Source organism: Microcaecilia unicolor, chromosome 3 (genome assembly GCF_901765095.1).
Source record: "Microcaecilia unicolor chromosome 3, aMicUni1.1, whole genome shotgun sequence".
Lineage (NCBI taxonomy): Eukaryota > Metazoa > Chordata > Amphibia > Gymnophiona > Siphonopidae > Microcaecilia > Microcaecilia unicolor.
The window spans coordinates 155,560,730-155,577,232 of NC_044033.1; the positions used below are offsets into that span (position 1 = coordinate 155,560,730).

At 42.9% G+C, this 16,503-nt stretch overlaps 1 protein-coding gene across 1 annotated transcript in view; it reads right to left on the reverse strand.

Annotated features, from left to right (window-relative positions):
* The window catches only part of BIRC6 (baculoviral IAP repeat containing 6), a 965,314-nt gene that overhangs the window by 623,635 nt on the left and 325,176 nt on the right, over nt 1–16,503 (reverse strand). Inside the window, 2 exon segments of the mRNA XM_030196513.1 lie at nt 119–465; nt 14,696–14,904. Of these exon segments, the coding sequence (XP_030052373.1) occupies nt 119–465; nt 14,696–14,904 (556 nt within the window).

A 16,503-nucleotide genomic window follows, 5' to 3' on the forward strand; every position in this document is an offset into this window, starting at 1 on the left:
ACTGTTCTAATTCACAACATTCTAGGTTTATCCAGAATAGTACTCACAGGAATGCAAGCTAACAGTGCTAAATTTAGTCCCATTAAAAATGTGGACTTTAAACACACAGAATACCAACCACTGGAAGAATGAAGAAGGCTAAGTAAAGTGTCTAGAAGGTATCGGATGATAGTTCTCAGCTGTTCTGTAGAGGACATCTGAATCAGCTCTTTTGAGTCAAGCTGTTCTCTCAGACTTTTCCTGCTTGCACCTAATGCCACTTTAAGCCTTTGCACAGCATGATGGGCCAGGTTCAATTGAAGCTGAAGCTGAATACAATCTTGGTAAGCCGAAAATACTCTACTGTCCTCTTCTACTGCTTTGTCTGGCTTCCGCAGAAAATACTGTGCATTGTTGGCACTGTTGAGAGGAGGGAGATCAATGCTCTGCAAAAGGGTTTCCAGCCTGTGACAGGCTAAATTATACCTTTGAAAACAAATAAAAAAAATGCCACAGTAACTACACACTGATAGAAAGGTGTTTTATTATTAATGAATCCGCAATCGTCCTATTGTTAAAATTTGATCACTTCCCTTTTCAGAAACACTCCATGCCAAACAAAAAATAAAAAAAACCTACGAAGAGAAATAAATTAGTGTTGATTAATCACAATTAACTATCATGATTAACTTGAAAATTTTACAGGTAATTAAAATTAACTACAATTTATCAACAGAACTACTCCACCTCCACTGCTGTTAATCAATCACCATTAACACATATGATTAACGTATAAATGTTAATAGTAATTTTAAAGAATACACACATTAACGCAGTGGTTCACAAACCTGGTCCTGGATGTACCCCTGCCAGTCAGGTTTTCAAGATATCCACAATAAATATTCATGAGAGAGATTTGAATGCACTGGAGACAGGGCATGCAAAACTCTCTCATGAATATTCATTGTGGATATCCTGAAAAACTGACTGGCTGGAGTGCCTCTAGGATCAGGTTTGGGAACTACATTAACACATTTCGCATGTGGCAGTCAACTTTTTTCTTTTTTTAATTGCTAACTGCCGCAGGCTGCTCTGAGCATCCACACTCAAAGTCCAACCCCCAAGTATATTCCCTCCTGTGGTGTACCTGAAAGATGCTCTGGTGGTCTGGGGTAAGGTAAGTAGCAGCAATCCCCAAGTTATTGCTAGCCATGTTGGCTCTGTAATCAAAATGGTAACCACAACTTCTAGTGGTGGTAGTCACGCAAGAGGTCAAAGCCTCCATTTTGAAACCGGAGCAAAACAGGCAGAAACAACTTCTAATTCCTGCAGCCCTCCCTAACCTAGATCAAGGCATACTTTCAGGTATAGCAGGAGGGGAGGGCCTACAGAAGGGTAGACGCTCTTTTTTTTTTTTTGGGGGGGGGGGGGGGACTTCAGAACCAAAATTTAAAATGTGATCACAATTACCATATATATTTGTCTATAAGTCAATAAATTTGTGCTCTAATATACATCAGAAATAGCAGAGTCCCTCTTATCTATAGGTAACACCTCATAGTGCTAATTCCCCCACCCCCACAGGTGGCATGATCAACTCTCTCCCTCCACCAGCCTGCAGTATGGCATCTCAACTCCCCCCCCCCCCCCCCCCCACTATATGCCTTCAAACCTCTATTCCATGGAGCAGCGACAGTGCACCAGTACACCTAGGCTGCCTGCAGTCTGCTCTGGAGCAAACCCTCCTGCCTCTCCGGAAATAGACAGTTAAGTCAGAGGGAAGGCTCCAGTGCAGACCGCAGGCAGCCTAGGTGTACCACTGCACTGCCGTTGCTCTATGGAAGAGAGATTTGAAGGTACACTAGGATGGGGGGGGGGGGGGGGGGAGGGACAACAAAAAAAAACTGATAGCTGTTTGAAAAGCAAGAGAAGTGCTGCAGAGGGAGTAGCAGTACATAGGTACCGTATGTGCTGACTTTATGTACATGGGGGTGGGGGAGGTAGTTAGCAGAGAGATATACTGTGTATGTGAGGGTGGAGTGTGAGTGAGGCAGAGAAGAGGATATGCTGACTGGTTGTGTGTATATGTGGGGGGGGGGGGGAGGGAGAGTGGACCTGAGAGAAGGACCTGTTGGGGGGGGGGGGGGGGGGGGAGAGAAGGGTGCTCAAATTTAGCTTAATGTGCCCAAAGAATCAAGCAACCCTGAAATAAACGGCTGGACAGCACTGCAATAGAAGACAAGTTTGAGGAAGAGAGAAAGGGAAGAGAGAAATATTGATCCTGGAGGGAACAGAGAATGGGAGAGATGTTGGACACAGGTAGGGGGGAAAAGAGGGACATGTTGAGGTAATTTTCTTGGGATCAAGAAAAATAATTCACATAAGGGCTGAAAATACAGATGTGGCCATTTTACACTGCGGTATTCAAAGTGGCACAACTTTGATTTGTTTTCTATCAGCAACATAGAAGAGACACCGATGACATTTGATATGCCTGGTAACTGCACTGTTGTGGGTGTTGGAGATAAGACCATGCTGATAAAAAAAAAATTACTGGATGGACCTTAATGGTAGGTATTCATCTGCCGTCATTTACTATGTTACATTTGTCATGTCTTGATTGGCTGATGGAACAAAGGTTCAACCTGACATAATTTTTAAACGCAAAATGATGCTCAAGAACCTAAAACTGCTGCCAGGTATAATTCTCCGCAAACATCCAAAGGGCTGGATGGATGTGGAAAGAATAAAAATGTAGTTGCACAACACACGGAATACATGGCCTGGTGCTGCACTTTTGAACAGACCTTTGCTATTGGTTTGGGATGTGTTTCATGCGCATATAACAGATGATGTTAAAGATGTGGAAAAGAAAACAGTGACAACTTTAGCACTTATACCAGACATCACTGCTTCAAACACTAGATGTGTGCATTAATAAGCCTTTCACACAGCATGCTTCGGTCAAGCACAATTGAAAAAGAGAGGTAATATGACGAAACACTGGATGCAGACCGAGTGGCAGAATGGGCCAAAGATGCACAGGATTCAATTTCATCACAAATCAAGAAAAAAAATCTTTCCTAAACTATCAAATAAGAAATGCTATGGATGGAACAGAGGATGACCTGATCTATGAGGATAACAATCATGATATAGCCAGTGATGACGAAAATGGCATTTAAGCGGATGACATCACAGATGCCGATTTCCACAGTTTATTTGGTGATTCAGACAATGAGTCCAATTCTGAGGGATTATAATGACTAACTTACCTACCATTATGTAAGATTGAAAGGCTAGAAACATAAAAGTTGTACGGTGGGTCACATGATGCCTGCCACCTGAGAAGCAGCAGAAACGAGAGCTCCGCAGAGAACCTGCATAAACCTGCCACTTTCCAAGAACTCTATTGCTTTAAGTCCCAATTTGCTGAGTGGACAGCTAGGAGACTACGTTTAGACTCTTTGAATTTGCTCGTAGAAGCGCTGTATAGAAGTAATGCCCACGAAAAACCAGCAGGGCCTAAAAGACACTACTCGCATGAGCACACCCAAAATGGCGAACAGGTTTTCCCAGCAAGCGCTGACTGAGAAACAAACACGTGATTTGGTGCAGGAAATATCATGAACAGTCGCCACGGCTCTGGAAGACAGGCTGAATAAAATTCAAGCAGCAGAAGAGGAAATCGGCAAGAAATTCAATTCCCAGGCCAGGCAGATCTCTGAGGTGGAGCAACAGGTGTCGACCCATGAGGATGAATCGCATAACATGGCGGCCCAGATCACTGAGCTGCAGAAAGAAACAAACAGTGGCACTTAGAGAAAGGCTTTAGGAGCAAGAAGACAGAAATCGGTGGAACAACCTCAGAGTCATGGGACTACCAGAATCGCTCACAGATAAGGGTCTTTACCAATTTTTCAGCTCATGGTTTCCAGAAAACTTGGAGGTGGAGAAGGGTGAGAAGATCTTTCAGTACGACCAAGCGCATCAAATTGGAACATGTGGAGAACGTGAGAACAAGCCTCAGACCGCCACTGCACACTTCATGAACTGGTCGGAGAAAGAACAGCGTTTGAAGGCCTTTCGCAGGAAAGCAACCCTGGAATATGAGGGACAGTGCTTGTTACTCTTTAATGATTACTGGGTGAGAGAAGTGGTATCCTCTTCTTATAATAACCGACGAGGAGTGGCCATACTGCTGCATAAGCAGCTTCCTTTCCATATCCATAAAATAATCCAAGATAAAGAGGGAATATATGTCATTTTGCTAGGAGAGCTCTGGGGCTGGAAACTTAAATCTATGCAACATTTATGACCCTAACACATATAGCCATGGATTCTTTTCAGACATAGTGGCTAAGCTGATCCCCCATCTGGATTATCAGCTTATTTTGGAAAGAGATCTAAATACCCTTTGCAGATCCCACGACTGACTGTAAACCAGCAAAAACAGGAAGCCGCAATCAGGGGAGTAAAGGAATTAACTTTTTGTTAAACCAACTGGGGTTAGTGGACATATGGAGGACCTTGCACCCACATGATGCGGATTACATCTTTTATTCCCACCCCCACAATGTATATTCTAGACTAGACTATTTTCTAATATCAAAGTCGCTGTTTTTTGCAGCGCGGGAGGGGCAAATCTTAGAAAAGTCCCTGTCTGATCATTCAGCAATCACGTTCAGTTTAACATTCGTGAAGGATCATACGGATAGTTTTTGGAAATTTTCACCCGCACTATATAACGATATCCTGTAAACTTATTTGAGAGAAAAATGGTTAGAATACTATTCAACTAATGCCACACCGGATGTGGGACCGGTGACATATTGGGAAGCATCTAAGGCAGTAGTAAGGGGACACGTATTAGCCTATATCTTGAGAAAGAAAAAAAGACAGGAGGCAGAATTGCTAAGGTTATCACGATAATATCAGACTCTCCAGAGGCATCACATTTTAGGATTAGATGGGACCTCGAAGTAAAACATGATGGAGGTTAGAAGGCAGATTGACATTCTATTGAGTAGCCGAGCCGAGAGGGGAATATACAGTGGTGTGCTGGAGCAGGCTCTCACAGGCTCTCGAGAGCCGTTTGTTAAGTTTTTAAGAATTTTGGGAGCCGGTTCTCCATGGCTACTTTAACAAATGGATCCCAAAATGTGGGCTTGGGCCCCTCCTGAATTCTCTTTTACTTTGCTGGCGAGAGAGAGCCCCCTGTTAACAATTTACCAGCACACCCCTGGGAATATATTACCAAAGATACAAGCTCTTTCGGTGGGGTATCGGAAGATTGGAGGGTGGCCAATGTAACACCGATTTTTAAAAAAGGTTCCAGGGGAGATCCGGGAAATTATAGACCGGTGAGTCTGACGTCGGTGCCGGGGAAAATGGTAGAGGTTATTATTAAAAAGAAAATTACAGAGCACATCCGAGGACATGGATTACTGAGACAAAGTCAGCACGGCTTTTGTGTGGGGAAATCTTGCCTGACCAATTTACTTCAATTCTTTGAAGGAGTAAACAAACATGTGGACAAAGGGGAGCTGGTTGATATTGTGTATCTGGATTTTCAAAAGGCGTTTGACAAGGTACCTCATGAAAGGCTACAGATGAAATTGGAGGGTCATGGGATAGGAGGAAAAGTCCTATTGTGGATTAAAAACTGCTTGAAGGATAGGAAACAGAGAGTGGGGTTAAATGGGCAGTATTCACAATGGAGAACAGTAGTTAGTGGGGTTCCTCAGGGGTCTGTGCTAGGACCGCTGCTTTTTAATATATTTATAAATGATTTAAAGATGGGAGTAACTAGCGAGGTAATTAAATTTGCTGATGACACAAAGTTATTCAAAGTCGTTAACGCGCGACAGGATTGTGAAAAATTACAGAAGGACCTTTACGAGACTGGGAGACTGGGCGGCTAGATGGCAGATGACGTTTAATGTGAGCAAGTGCAAAATGATTCATGTGGGAAAAAAGAACCCGAATTATAGCTACATCATGCAAGGTTCCACGTTAGGAGTTACGGACCAAGAAAGGGATCTGGGTGTCGTCGTCGATAATACACTGAAACCTTCTGCTCAGTGTGCTGCTGCGGCTCAGAAAGCGAATAGAATGTTGGATATTATTAGGAAAGGTATGGAAAACAGGTGTGAGGATGTTATAATGCTGTTATATCGCTCCATGGTGCGACCGCACCTTGAGTATTGTTTTCAATTCTGGTCGCCGCATCTCAAGAAAGATATAGTAGAATTGGAAAAGGTGCAGCGAAGGGCGACTAAAATGATAGCGGGGATGGGACAACTTCCCTATCAGGAAAGGCTAAGGAGGCTAGGGCTTTTCAGCTTGCAGAAGAGACGGCTGAGGGGAGACATGATAGAGGTATATAAAATAATGAGTGGAGTGGAACAGGTGGATGTGAAGCGTCTGTTCACACTTCCCAAAAATACTAGGACTAGGGGGCATGCGATGAAACTACAGTGTAGCAAATTTAAAACAAACCGGAGAAAATATTTCTTCACCCAACGCGTAATTAAGCTCTGGAATTCATTGCCGGAGAACGTGGTGAAGGCGGTTAGCTTGGCGGAGTTTAAAAAGGGGTTAGATGATTTCCTAAAGGACAAGTCCATAAACCGCTACTAAATGGACTTGGGAAGAATCCACAATTCCAGGAATAACATGTGTAGAGTGTTTGTATGTTTGAGAAGCTTGCCAGGTGCCCTTGGCTTGGATTGGCCGCTGTCGTGGACAGGATGCTGGGCTTGATGGACCCTTGGTCTTTTCCCAGTGTGGCATTACTTATGTACTTAAGACAGGGAAACTCCTGGCCAATATGGTAAGACCACATAGGAAGAGGCAAATTGTCACACCTATTAAAGATGGGTCGAGGAGGAAGTATGACACAGAACATCAAATCATGGCCCAGTTTGTTCAATACTATAGTTCTCTATACAGAGAAAGGGAATTAAATGAAAACACAAGGATGAATTTTTCAGAGAATTGGATTTGCCACACCTTACTGCTGATCAAATACAGGTACTAAATCGGCCAATGACATCAAAAGAAATCAAAATAGGTATCAAACAGCTAAAACTAACTAAAGCTCCGGGCCCTGATGGGTTTGTGCCTGGATACTACCGTATTCTACCTGATATAATAGCACAGCCTCTGAGCGGCATGTACAATGCGATGGGACGGGATGGGACGGCACAAAAATGTGGCCCATATCGTATTACTGCCTAAGCCAGGGAAAGACACGTCACAAGTGGGCTCCTACCATCCCATATCTCTCCTTAATCAGGATATCAAACTGTTGGCAGCCATTCTGGCTCGCCGAATGAATGCCTTTCTACCATCCATCATACATGAGAATCAGGTGGGTTTTGTACCTGGCCGATATGCTTCTATGAACCTTATACATGCACTGGCGGCCATACATACATTTGGGGGGAGGGGGATTAGAAGCCATCGTGGGTCTAGATATGGAGAAAGCATTCAATAGCATATCATGGCATTATCTAATGTGGGTCCTGAAGAAATATGGGTTCCAAAGCAAAATCATGAGCTGGGTTGGGGCTCTTTACACTCGCCCACAGGCACAGCTATTGATTAATAATAAATTGACAGAGAGCTTCGATCTGCAACGAGGCAGGGGTGCCCTCTATCTCCTATCCTATTTCTATTAGCCATTGAACCCCTAGCTGTCAAAATTCGCCAAAGCGATCAGATAGGACAACTTCAGGTGCAAAGGAAGACATCCGCATGAATCTTTTTGCAGACATATTGCTCTACCTTAAAGATGCCACGAAACACCTCCCAAAAGCGCTGGCTTTAGTCAGTGATTTGGGGGACATATCTGGATTGCGGGTTAATTGTGACAAATCGGAGCTCCTCCCATTGGGAGGGGAACCTCCAGACCCGAGACTTCTGACCTTTCCTATCCCTCCGGTAAAACACCCCATGCGTTACCTGGGAATCTTTCTCAGTATTCGACAGGCTGAGATGTACAGACGTAATATTTTAGAACAGAGAGATAAAATCAGAAAGCTGTGTTTGCGATGGAAAGATCTCCCAATATCCTTGTTTGGAAGAGTAGTTTTGAAGAAGATGGTGCTATTGCCTAAATTACTATATCCCCTGCAAACTATCCCAATATGGATTAAAAGGAAAGATGAACGATTGTTTAGGTCCACAATATGTTCCATCATATGGAGGGGGAAAGGGGCACGTATAGGATACTTCAAATTGGTACTGGACAAGAATGTGGGAGGACTTAATCTTCCAGACCTGCGACTGTATAATGTGGCAGCGTTAATAAGGATTGTTTCAGAGGGTATAATGGGGTTTCACCAATTCACCCCCCAGGGATGGCTAGAGGGATGGTGTGCGCCATACTCCTTTATAAACCTTTTGCACACACCTGCCGGGCTAGGCACGCCATATAATATGCAGTTTTTTGGCACCATTGCGTGCAGCCTGGTGCTGTGGAGAAAGCGGCAACGAAGCCCAGATGCTTCACCCTTTTTGCGATTGGAGGGCAATGTGGACTTCCTGGCTGGTATGGGTCACTCAGTCTTCCGCGAGTGGGCGAGATTGGGCTGCATTAGTATAGGGAACATGCTCGTACCGGGTACAGATCAGTTCCTTTCCTTCTCACAAGCAAAGGAGAAGTGAGGCTTGCATAGCAATAGGCAAAAGCATTCTCCTCCTCCAATTTGACATGTCCAGTGCGTTCGACATGGTTTACCATAACATACTGCTAAGACTCCTAGATTACTTCGGAATCTGTGGCAACACTCTCAATTGGATAAAGGGTTTTCTAACCACCAGAACATACCAAGTGAAACCAAGCACACCCTGGAACATATCGTCACCCTGGAAACCAGATTGTGGAGTACCACAAGGATCACCACTATCACCGAAACTTTTCAACCTCATGATGGTCCTACTAGCCAAGGCCTTATCCACCCAAGGCATTAACCCATTTATCTACGCTGATGACGTTTGTAAGCTCTTTGAGCAGGGACTGTCTTTTTTCTATGTTTGTGCAGCGCCTATTAGATTGTAAGCTCTTTGAGCAGGGACTGTCTTTTTTCTATGTTTGTGCAGCGCTGCGTATGCCTTGTAGCGCTATAGAAATGCTAAATAGTAGTAGTAGTACACTGATGACGTTAACATTATACATCCCCTACAAACATGATCTGGCAGAAATCACCAATGAAATCAAGCTCAGCTTAAACATCATGAACTCATGGGCAAATGCATTCCAACTAAAACTCAATACAGAAAAAACACACTGTCTCATCATCTCATCCCAATACAATACATACAAACCCACAAACAATAACACCCCAGGATACACCCTCTCTATCTCAGACAGCCTGAAAATTCTCGGAGTAACAATCAACCGAAACCTCTCACTAGAGACCTAAGCTAAATCCACCATAAAGAAAATGTTTCTCTCCATGTGGAAACTCAAACGCGTGAAACCATTCTTCCCGAGAGAAATATTTCGCAACCTGGTACAGTCAATGGTAGTAAGCCACACAGACTACTGTAATGGAATCTATGCGGGATGCAAAGAACAAATTATAAAGTAACTTCAGACCACCCAAAACACAGCAACTAGGCTTATATTTGGAAAAACGCGTTTTGACAGCACCAAACCACTCCGAGAAAAACTGCACTGGCTTCCAATTAAGGAACATATTGCTTTCAAAATCTGCAGAACAGTTCATAAAATTATTTACAGCAAGGCACCAGGATATATGACAGACCTCATCGACCTGCCAATCACAAACACCATAAAATCAGCACGATCATACCTAAACCTCCACTACCCAAGCAGCAAAGGACTCAAATACAAATCCACTAATGCATCCAGCTTTTCCTACTTAAGCGCATAACTATGGAACGCACTACCAAAAGTTAGGATATGTCCATTATGACCATAATGGACATATCCTAACTCTTCCTCTCCTTCTCTAAGTTCCCCCCAATTATATTTACCATACATGTATCTCATTCTACCATAATATCATCTTGTAATTGTTCATACCTTGTATTTGTTCATACCGGAATCGGTTAACATAATTTACGGTACTATGTAAGCCACATTGAGCCTGCAAAAAGGTGGAAAAATGTGGGATACAAATGCAACAAATAAATAATGGCCACATGTTATCATACCCGCAGGCTAGACACTACTGGCAGCAAGTCAGAACGAAACATGGAGAGAGGGCGACATATGGGGCGCCTGATCGCGCAATCAAAAACATGACAGTTGGGGAGAATAGACTGACTACTTGGTATAAAATATTAAAAAGATCAATCCCAGAGAGTACAGTAGACGTCATACAGAGATGGAATGAGGAACTGGACACTCACGGCCAGATGCACTAAACATAACGAGCCATTAACGAGCAAGTAGTAAACCATGGCATGCACTAAATGCTTCTCTGAGCCATTTACCGATCACGGTAGCAGCTAACGAAAACAGAATGCAGATGAGCAAATTAGTACCTCAATTTGTATAAATCGTATTGTAATGAGATGCACTACCGTTTTCTGATTGCCTAACCGTGGAAAATCTAACGGGAGGCCTGTACCTCTCATTGGGGCTGCGCAGCCTCTAAAACTTCTATAAATGTAACAAAACAAAAAAAATCGGGGAAAAAAAACGTCCAAGTGCTCGTCAGGGGCGTCCTAGTGTCTTTCACTGCCTAGCCACGTCCAAGTGCTCGTCAGAGACGTCTAACACGAGCTGGACGTTTTCCTGCAGCTTTTGTGGTGGGCGTCCTTCTTGGATGTGTTTTTCTTACCTGCAATTAGGAAGGACTTCTCTGAAGAAGAAAAAAAAAGACGTCCCTGTTTTTCTTACCCGCCTGAACTGACCACAACCAGAGTTCTCTCAACAGTCCCCTCCAAGGTTGTTTTCAGCTTGTGCCCCCCCCCCCCAAGATCGGGACATGCAAGGACGTTCAAATCAAAACTTTTTGGACGTCCCTCCCTCCAGGTCTCTCTCAGCCAATCACAGCGCATTTAGCTGTTACCAGTATCAGTTAAATGTGCTGGGATTGGCTGAGAGAGACCTGGAAGGAGAGACATCCAAAAAGTTTTGATTTAGACGTCCTCGCAGATCCCGATCCTGGGGGGTGAGCAAGATGAAAACAACCTTGGAGGAGACTGTTGAGAAAACTGTGGTTGTGGTCAGTTCAGGCAGGTAAGAAAAACAGGGACGTCTTTTTTTTTTCTTCAGAGAAGTCCCTCCTAATTGCAGATAAGAAAAACAAGTCCAAGAAGGATGCCCATCACAAAAGCTGCAGGAAGACTTCCAGCTCTTGTTAGAAATCCCTGAGGAGCACTTGGATTTTTTTTTTCTTCAGAGAAGTCCTTCCTAATTGCCTGATGTAAGCCTGCCTTTAACATGCAAAGCAGTAAACAATGGAAATGTTAAGAGCAGTAGCACTTAAATTAACTGGGGCTCTTTTCAGAACTGTTTCTCTTCTGAGGTTTCAAGCTGCTGACAAGTTTCCTGCTCCTCAGGGATGTCCTTTTTTTTGCTGTTGTTTTTTTTTGAGTGAAGGATGTCCATAAAGGATGTCCTTGGCATGCGCAGAGCAGCCAGCCTAATGCTTGGCTGCTCTGCGCATGCTCGACCGGCCGACTGGCTTCCGAGGGCACATTGTTTGCCACTCTATATGAGGTGGTCAAGTCGGTGGATCTGCAAGAGACACATTACAAAATTATACATAGAGCCTATATATCGAGGGTGAAGGTGGCCCAGATGAAGATGTGGAGCTCCACTCAATGTCTCAGATGCCGAACTGGCCCCGGGACTCTCCTGCATGCTTTTCTTGAGTGCCCCAAATTGGATATGTGGAACAGGATCTTCTCTGTGCTTAACAAGGTCTGCCAGTGCACATTAGAGTGGTCTTATGCCACATTGCTCTCGAGGGGGGGGGGGGGGGGGGGATCAATCTCTCCTGATATCTCAGGGGCTGACATAGCCTCAGAGGCGGTTCATTTACATGACAACACTGGTGGCCAAAAAAATGATCTTGCAGTTCTGGACATCTGAGGAGCCTGTGCCTTTCACATGCTGGGTTTCAAAAGTGACTGAGGTGGCTAAATACGAAAATATGTTTTATGCATGTGCCTTAAATGCGAACAATAGACAGTACGTGGCTCTCTGGCTGCGACTTCTCAAGATCTTGAACCACCATAATTCTCAAACACTGTAAGCCTGACGGGGAGGGTGGGGATGAAGGGGGGGGGGGGGTTAATGAATAGAGAAGAGAGGATGGATGCATGGTGAAATGAATGTTGGCTTTTCTCGTAAGTAAGCGTGCATGATTGGAATAGCTGGGGATGCAAGAGAGGAATAGTTGACTTGTTAAATGTAAAATATAAAAGTCAATATGGGATTGTTATCCGTCGGGCTATTGTGTACTTTCTGTCAATGACTGCTGATGACATCTGCAATGTAACAGTATCAAGTGTAATTCCTGTGCGAGTACTTTACCTGTATTGACATGGAAAAATATAAATTAAAAAAAATTTTTTTTTTTAAAGTTGTACACTGGATCATCAGTAGTTGTAGGTCTAGCATGTTAGCCTACCAGTAATTAGTAAATTGCTGCTATTGTGTGCGTGGCTCATATAACATTACTCTGTGATTTATCAAACAAACATGGTAATACAAATTGGACAGGAATGTAACACCAGTTACTGCTGAAACAAAAGAGGAAATTTGTAAAAGATTTCAACTTCTCCAAATAACCAAAATCCAGGACAAGCTACTCACTCTGGATTGGGGCCCACTTGAGCTGATATTGAGCTCTCCTATTCTGAACTTCTGCTGTATACGAAAAAAGGCATTTAATAAAAAGAGGAAAGGTGTAAGCTGTGGTATGAGCTAATAGAAAAAGTTGTAAAGTTGCCTGTGTTTATTAATAAAATATTACAACATATATAATACCACTCAGTTATAGTGCCGGCGTCTTGTACTACAATACCAGTAGTTTTATACTGTCCTTTGTATAAGGCCTTGACTTTTACACTAGGGGTGTAGCCAGACCGCACGGTCGGAGGCCAGAACCCGAGGGGGGGGGCACATTTTGGCCTGCCGCCCTCCCCACCCACTGCTGCAGCAAATACCTTGGCTGGTGGGGTACCCAACCCCCGCCAGGTGAAGCCTTGTCAAGTGCCGGTCTCTCGTTGCCTGCCCTTCTCTGTCTTCCCCTCACGTCCGGCATGCTCAATTTCACTAAAAGAAGCGTGCCGTACATGAGGGGAACACAGAGCAGGGCAGGCAACGCAGCAGCACCGGAGACCAGCGCTGGACAAGGCTTCAGCTAGCGGGGGTTGGGGACCCCCACCAGCAAAACCAGGGGCCCCGATAAAATTGGGGACGGACGCCGAGGACCACGTGGCCCCACGTAGCTACGCCACTGTTAAATACAGGTTACATTTTTGGGGGCCATTTTTATTCCCAAAATTGCCGCTGATGAGTGGCCTAATGGTTAGTGTAGCAGGTTGCAGACCTGGGGAACTGGGTTTGATTCCCACTACTGCCTGATGGCCAGCAGTAGGCTGAGATCCTAGAGAACCAGGATCTTCCTCTGCATCTCCATGTGACCCTGGGCAAGTCACTTAACCCCTCCATTGCCCCAGGTACCACAGTAGTACAATGTACTACTCAGATTGTGAGCCCACTAGTGACAGTCCCAGTACCCATAAAATGAAACTTTAAACCGCTTAGGTCTAAGTGGTATATAAATACTTAAATGAATGAAGTACATAAGTACTTATAAAGACAAGAATATATGGTAAATATTTTTTAATTGGCAATCTGGCAACAGCTATACAACCTAAATGTGTGTTATGTTCATACTAATGAAGAAGCACTGCCAACTGTAAGTCAGTGAATAACGAGGTGGAATACTCCAAGTTCCTTCCTATCTATCACTACCATCTTAATGCACCCTCACATTCTCTAAAGTTCCACTCCTGGGAAGAAGTGATATGTTTAGTCTTTTCCATGATACACACTGCCTCAACTGTAAGGTTACAACTTATCATCTGCTCCCATTATTTCCACAATGTGAAAACCCAACCAGTAAGAACTGGACTTTGAGATAAAATTGAGTTTAAAAAGACTCAGATGCCATCAAGTGGCAATGGCTACTATTAGATGGTCTGGGGCAGATTTTTAACAAGTGGTCCCAATGAAAGAAAACATGTTACTTTGTCAACTAGCTCTCCTCTTTATGTTAATATTTGTTAGTGCAACAAGTCACAAAAATGGACAGGCTACTGCAGAAAATTTTTTTTTTTTTTTTTTAAAGGGAATTAAAAGGTTCTCATTCATATTTAACTTTCACCAAAAATAAATGACAAATTAGGCATAAGAATATACTAGATGAGAAATAAAATTAACACGACTAAGAATGGACAGGCTTTGAAATAGGCAGTCAATGTTTCCAACCAGCAACGTTATCTTGTTTCCACACCTAGTTTTCTCTAGCTAGACTGATGGAATTTACTGTATGAGCGATACACATTTATTATTCATATGCTCCAAATGGCCCCAATTTGTTATGCTTGACAGCAAACACTGTCACCTGGCTCAACTACATTGTGTATTCTATCAACACTAATTCATGTTCTGACACTGTGAAGATAAATTCCTAGTGCAAGTTCTCATATAACTAACCTGCATTGTATATCTTCTTGCAGAGCTATCATCATTGTTAAGTGCTGGTCAATTTCTGGCTGGTTTGCTGCTTCACTCTCTCCTCTCAAAGGATCATGCATTAACTTCAGTTCACTTTCCCACGGTAAAATGTAGGTATGACCATAATAGAATCCCAGTGGAATCTTAGCTCTGGCATTGGTACTACCATATCGCCCAATTACAGTTATCTGAAAAATATTACATTCATCACAAAATATGCTAATATAACCCTAAGGATTTCATTCATTTTGTCTTTAACAATCATAAGGTACAGTGGCATCAGAAAGTATAACATTCAACTTAGTTCAAAGACAACCAGTCTTAATACAGAAAATTCTCTGTAGTCAATTAGGCTTTATTTTATTTTTTAGAAAACTAAATGTACAGCAAGCTAATTTGAGAATTCTGTAATCAACGTAGTTCCCAAGATTTTATGTAATTGGCCCAAAGATTACATTACTTTCTCTGTTACAGCATATCCTATTTCTTATTATTTATTACATCTATAAAAGCAAACATGATTTGCCAGACTTTGTATCATGTGACTACACAATGAAATCAGCTGGTATATTGGAGGTACTAATAAACAGTAAGGATAGCTTTAACAACAGTTGACTATTTCACAATTTACTATAACCTAAACAAGATCAACACACCATCAAGTCTGATTTTATGCTGAAAGCAACCTACTTTCAAACCCTGTTTTTGAAGGTGTGAAGACTGTATTTTTAAATTTGAAGACAAACCAGGACAAGTGGTAGGGGATCCAACACCCCCCTACCCCGAAAGTCTCTTAAATTTGGCAGGCGGTAAACATGGCAAATGCTGATTACCTTAAGTACTTCTGTTGCTAGACCAGATTTGAACATACAAATTACGTTTTAGGGCAAGCAAACGCTCTCTGCTTCCTTGATAACCAAAATAAATAGAGGAAAAGACTTCAGAAACTCCACGCCAGCTGGTCTTAATTGTAACCAGACCGCTGAAGACACTGCTCAACGTGGCTCAATATTAAGCTCACGCTGGCGAGAATCCTCATTAGTCTACTACCTCTAACACACTAGCAGTAATTATTTTACATTTTTTCAATTTTTCTTATACATGCTGTGTGATATAAGTACTAAAAAAGTACTTAGCTGTGGCTGTGCTTGAATAATAGCGAATGTCCGTGCCCAACAGCAAGCTCCTGTTTCGCTCTACGCTTCTTAAGGAGCCGGACTTTACATCTTTTCACAGCACCTGCAATAGATGTACCTGAAAAGATGTAAAGTCTGGCTCCTTAAGAAGCGTAGAGCGAAACAGGAGCTTGCTGCTGGGCACGGACATTCGCTATTATTCAAGCACAGCCACAGCTAAGTACTTTTTTAGTACTTATATCACACAGCATGTATAAGAAAAATTGAAAACATGTAAAATCATTACTGCTAGTGTGTTAGAGGTAGTAGACTAATGAGGATTCTCGCCAGCATGAGCTTAATATTGAGCCACGCTGAGCAGTGCCGTCAGCGGTCTGGTTACAATTAAGACCAGCTGGCGTGGAGTTTTTGAAGTCTTTTCCTCTATTTATTTTGGTTATCAAGGAAGCAGAGAGAGTTTGCTTGCCCTAAAACGTAATTTGTATGTTAAAATAAGGACAAGTACTAACAATATAGTTTAGTAAAATAGACCAGATTTGAGTAATTTCATTTTAAAAAGGTTAGGGAGCCAAAAAGAACCCACTTAGAATTGCCAGCAGTTCCCAGCTCTCTGTGGAAGCAGCATGGCAACACTGTTAGTAGTACAGTATT